Source organism: Notamacropus eugenii, chromosome 5 (genome assembly GCF_028372415.1).
Source record: "Notamacropus eugenii isolate mMacEug1 chromosome 5, mMacEug1.pri_v2, whole genome shotgun sequence".
Lineage (NCBI taxonomy): Eukaryota > Metazoa > Chordata > Mammalia > Diprotodontia > Macropodidae > Notamacropus > Notamacropus eugenii.
In genome coordinates, this window is record NC_092876.1 from 91140053 (window position 1) to 91145888 (window position 5836).

Here is a 5836-nt window from a genome sequence, read left to right on the forward strand (position 1 = left end):
AACAGATATTACAGCAAGTATTGTTATCCCTATTTTACAGGTGGGTAAACAGAGGCACAGAGACTAAGTGACTTGTCCAAGGTCACCTATCTAGTAAGTGTCTGAGGCAGGAGTCAAGCCAAGATCTTCCTGAATCCAGTTCCAGCTCCAATGCCTCTCAAAGACACTTTGAGTCTCATTGATATTTGGACAGGTAGGACAAGCTAGTGTGGGAGTCAGGGTTCTCAGGTAGAGTATGGCAGAGGTTTGTCCAAACTTTGAACCTAGGGAGCAAAACTGGCTCAGGGAACAGGAAGATCAGGGGTTTTGGAGATGATAGATTCAGATAATAGTGATAGGAGTTCCTGAGACAAGGTCAGGGTCCACTAGGTCAGGTCAGTAAAGGATCTAGTCTTCTGAGAATCAGGATGGAGTCCCTGGTTTATAAAGATGGAAAAATTAGCAGATGTAGAGTCTTCCCTCTCCCATCTTTAGAGTAAACTTTATCTCCTACACTCCAGATCAATGGTCAACGTTCTATACCCACCCTCTAACTCTTATTCACTCATCCATTCATGGATTATAGAGGCTTTTCTTTGTGTCTTCCTACTTCAGCCAGAACCCAGTCATCCCATTCCTGTGCTAAGGAACCCTAGCCTTCTTCAATCAAGCCTCCTGTGGCTGAGTAAGAGCAAACTCTTCCTATAGAAAGCAACAGAAGGGGTCTCTCCATGGGCAGAAGCAATATACAAGTGAATCAGGGCCTTAACAACCACATCGGGGGAAGAACAGAACCCTGGAGAATACCTGGAGGTATTGTAGGATAACAATAGGGCGTATTAGGGCCCACTCTCAGTATAGAACCCTAAGAATGAATGGGTGGGTGAGTGGATCAGGCATGGAGGGAGATGGGAGACAGAAGAGGAAAAGGGGATTAGGAGACTGAGGTAAAGGAGTAAGAATGGGGAGAATCAAATTTTCAGAGACAGAACAGGGACCCAGAGATATCAAGTTGGAAAGTGGAAGTGGAGGGCTGAGCTACAGCAGTGGGATTAATTCTGAAGGATCAGTCATTCATAGGATCACAAATTACTGGACAGCAAGGGCAGAAAGACAATTTGCAATGGAAGGAATTGTGGTTAGACTGAATGCTAGGAAAGCATTTTCCACAATAATGGTGTAGGGATACAATGAGAGGTCCTAAAGAACTCTGAGAGCAAGGTGGAGCATACTTCTCCAAACCTCAGTCTACTTCTTTTTTGTGTTTGGTGAGTGAGGCCTTAGTTCCAACAAAAAGCAGAGGGATAGAGAATTTCAATAATCCCTTTCCTTCCCCATAATCCTTAAGGAACTGTTCTTCCCAAGTCTCCCGACTCAGCCACTACAGGGACAAGGCCAAGTCAAGCAGACTATGGAGCCAGGCCATCCACTAATCCTTCTCAATTATACAAGCCTCACTCTAGATTCCAGCTCTGGTCCTGGACCTTTTGTCCTTTTGGGTATCCCAGGACTAGAAGTGGCACATACCTGGCTTTCTGTGCCTATATGCCTCTTATATCTGACAGCCATGATTGGGAATTCCCTGCTGTTGACTTTGGTGGCAGCTGACCCAGCCCTGCGGGCCCCCATGTACCAGCTACTAGGACTGCTGGCTGTAGCTGACCTGGTCCTATCCACAGCCACGGTACCCAAAGCACTGACTGTGCTATGGGGCTTCTCTGGAGAGATTTCCTTTGGGGCTTGTCTGACTCAACTCTTCTTTGCCCATGTGGCTTTTGTAGCAGAGTCTTCAGTCCTGTTGACCATGGCATTGGATCGCTATTTGGCTATCTGCTGGCCATTACACTACAGCACTCTCCTTACCCCTCGAATGGTGGGAGCTGCAGGAGTGGTTGCCTTAGTTCGAGGCACATGTGTGATGGCACCACCTGTAGTCTTGCTTCAGCAGTTGCCTTACTGTGGGAGGAAAGCAATACCACACACCTACTGTGAACATATGGGTGTGGCTCGGTTGTCATGTGGAGATACACGAGTCAACATCTGGTATGGGCTTGCCACCACGCTACTGTCACCAGTCTTAGATGCTGTGCTCATTACCATCTCCTATACTTTCATCCTCCATGCAGTCTTCCACCTGCCATCCAGGAGTGCTCGCCACAAAGCTCTTAGCACTTGTGGGGCCCATGCTGCTGTCATCTTTCTCTTCTACATACCTGCTCTCTTCTCCTTCCTTGTCCACCGTTTTGGTAGACACGTTGTCCCAGGACATGTCCACATCCTCCTGGCCAATCTCTACGTGGTGATCCCACCTGCTCTCAACCCCATCGTTTATGGGGTCAGGACCCATTATATCGCTCAAAGAATCCTGCGCTTGCTGACACCCAATCAAGTTGGGGTGGGACGGAAATAGAGGTCAGCTGGAGTTTCTCTACTGAGATAAGCAAAGACAGTCCAGAGAGCCCAACCAGATGGATAGTTTGTCCTTCTATGAATATATGATCTCTTCTCCCACACCCCCACTTTGTCCCAACACACACACACACAGACACACACACACACACACACACACACACACACACACACACATACACACCCCCTCTATCTTTTCCAGAGAAGTCCTCACCCAGACCCCCATTCTCTAAGTCTGAAATGCTCTTAGTTTTCTCTATTCTGACCCATGCATAATATAAATATCTTACTACATAGTATCTCAGTATCTAGATTAGTGTCTCATACCTAGACTTACAGTTTTTCTTCATTTGTCCATGTGTCCTTTTCTTATCTGCTTATGTCCATAAATCTGCTTTGAATACCTAAGAGAATGGTTCCTATCATATAGGGGGACATAAGTTCAGGGTATCAGTTCAGGCACACCATGAGGTCAGGATCTGTGTGTCAAGGTCAGAGTAGGAAGTCTGAAGGGAGAATCTATGTGTCTGTATCAACCTTGGGGTCCCAAAGGCAGGGTCTGTGTATCTGTATTAGGCTGGGGTTCCTGAGAACAGTGTCCATGTATGTAAAATGGGAGAACTGAGGATAGTACCTTTATAATAGCATTTTAAGCCCTAAAAGCAGGATTTGGGCCTTGTCTCAATTAAAAAAAATTAAAGTAAATCCAATCACCATTTATGAAGTGTCTCCTGTACAAAAGGTATGCTGTCAGAGTAAGAACAGTACTGACATCAGAGTCAAGGCAACATGGCTCCATGCTCTTCTATTGACTTACTGACTTTTTGATAGTAGAAAAGTCTCTTTACTTCTCAGTGACCCAGGTAATTCTCAGAGATTAAACTATAGAGCAAGTGGCATCCTGCATTAGCAGAGGGAATTTCCAGACTAGGAACTCCTGAACAGATGAAATGAGAAAAGAGACAGAGAGACAGGTAGACAGAGATGGAGACAGAGATGGAGATAGAATAGAATGTGGGAGAGTCAGACAAAGGAATCTAGGAAAATTTGAAGAGGGATAAAGCACTGATAACTGGGCTCTCCAGGCCTGTCAGTGAGAGAGTCTGACAGTTAAGTCAGATGATTTTAAATCTTGACATAGATGGGACCTTGGGTATCTGTCACCTTTGTTTTATTGATAAGAAAAGTAAGATTCTGTAGATCACAAGTGGACCCGTGGAGAGAATGTGCAAGGGATATGGTCTGTTTGAATACAAAGAAGCAAAAGACAACATGTCAAACAGGCCATAGTTAATTAATCATTTGATTGATTGTTTTGGGGACTATAACATGGAGTGCATGAATATGATTAATGTTCATGAAATAAGACTAGAAAGGTGGACAGCAGTCAGATGGTAAAGCCCCTTAATAAAAGTTTTAGAGGTTGGTCATTTATCTTAGAGAAACGAGAAAACAACTGGAGTTTTTTGAGTGATATAATGACATTGATAGGTCTGGGCTTTAGGAAGATTATTTTAGCAGCTATCTGGAGCATACATTGGAGAAGGGGGAGACTAAGATGCAGATGAAGACTGGAGGCAAGGGAGACCACTTGGGAGGCTACTTATAATAATATGGACATTAAATGAGGAAGGTCTGAATAGGAAAATAATACCTTAAAAACAGACTAGACTGAAAAAGATACAAAAAGTTAATGAAGAGAACAATTCCATAAGGAACAGAATTGGCCAGCTGGACAAAGAGGCACAAAAATTCGCTGAAGGAAAAAAGAAATCCTTAAAAAGTAGAATTGGCCAAATTTTAAAGAGGAGGTACAAAAACTATGAAAATAATTCCTTAAAAATTAGAATTGAGCAAATGAAAGCTAATGGCTTTATGAGAAAGCAAGAAACGATAAAACAAAACCAAAAGAATGAAAAAAATAGAAGATATGTTGCCAGCCCTAGAGGCCTGTGTGGGCTACCCGAGTCTTCTTACCTCACCTCCGAGGTCTTCGGTTAGCCAAAACCGGATGCTCATATGAGAGAAAGGACGTTCCAGAGTCGAACAAGGGTTGAGCTTTATTTCAGGATCTTGGTTACAAGTGCAGGGAGATCTTCCTTAGGAGGAAGAGGGGGAGATTTCCTAAGGAGGCTAAGATCTTAAGGGATTGGAAGTAGAAGTACAAGCGGGGAGAGAGGAGGAGGGGAGAGAGGAAAGAAGAAAAGCGGAGCCTACTGTCCTCTTGGCTCCTCACGTGCTAAGAGAGCTTTCAGGCTTCCTCAATCCTACTTAACCTTCAGTTGCATAGTTTGCATCTGAATACCGTGCTGTTAGGTAACTAGGTGTGCCCAGATCCGGGACAATCTCAAGGGTGGGGAGATCTCTCTCCCATCACGTTTCTCACGGGAAGAGGCAGAATTACTCGAGATAGCTCGGTTCACCTCGATTCCCTGCCGTTTCCTGGGGGGGTCTTGTGAGAGCTCTAAGATTTAGAAGCTCCCACCTTTACCCGCCCGAGACTGTCCACACGGAATTGAGCTTCCAATCCCAACAATATGTGAAATATCTCATTGGCAAAAACAACTGACCTGGAAAATAGATCCAGGAGAGATAATTTAAAAATTATTGGACTATATGAAAGCCATGATAAAATAAAAAAAGAACCTAGACATCATGTTTCAAGAAATTATCAAAAAAAATTCCCTGATATTCTGGAACCAGAGGGTAAAATAGAAATGTAAAGAATTCACTGATTGCCTCCCCAAAGAGATCCCAAAATGAAAATTCCCAATAATATTATAGCCAAATTCCAGCACTCACAGGACAAGGAGGGAGGATTGCAAGCAGCCAGAAAGAAACAATGTATGTATCATGGAGCCACAGGCAGGATAATACGAGATTTATCAGCTTCTACCTTAAAAGAGAGTGGGCTTGGAATATGATATTCTGGAGGGCAAAAATCTAGGATTATTTCCGTGAAGTACTTACCCAGCAAAACTGAGTATAATTCTTCAGGGGGAGGGGGAGGGGAAGGAAGGTAGAATTTTTAATGAAAAAACTGGAACTGAATTGAAAATTTGACTTTTAGTACAAGACTCAAGAGAAGCATAAAAATGCAGAGAATGGGAATCATAAGAGACTTAATGAGGTTAAAATGTTTACATTCCTATATGGAAAGATGATATTTGTAACTCACAAGATTGCTCTCATTATTAGGGTAGAAAGAAGGAACATATATAGACAGAGGGCGGAGGAATGAATTGAATACGAAGGGATGACATCTTAAAAAAATTAAATTAAGTGGTGAGAGAGAAATGCGTTGGGAGAAAGGGAAAAGGAGGTGTAGAATGGGGTAAATTGTCTCACATAAATAAGGCAAGAAAAAGCTTTTTACAATGGAGGGGGAAAAAGAGGAGGTAAGATGGAGGGAGTGAACCTTATGCTCATCAGAACTGACTTAAAGAGG

General features: G+C 43.4%; 1 protein-coding gene across 1 annotated transcript; it reads left to right on the forward strand.

Annotated features, from left to right (window-relative positions):
* Window positions 1–1390: 1390 nt before the first annotated feature.
* LOC140507572 (olfactory receptor 52D1-like) lies at window positions 1391–2389 on the forward strand. Its single transcript, XM_072615605.1, has one exon. It carries the CDS (start codon window positions 1391–1393, stop codon window positions 2387–2389), a length of 999 nt encoding a protein of 332 aa, XP_072471706.1.
* The last annotated feature ends 3447 nt before the right edge of the window (window positions 2390–5836 follow it).

Excerpts from the sequence above, each read along its gene's own strand:
- LOC140507572 (XM_072615605.1), top strand. The coding sequence starts at position 1,391 with ATGGAGCCAGGCCATCCACTAATCCTTCTCAATTATACAAGCCTCACT.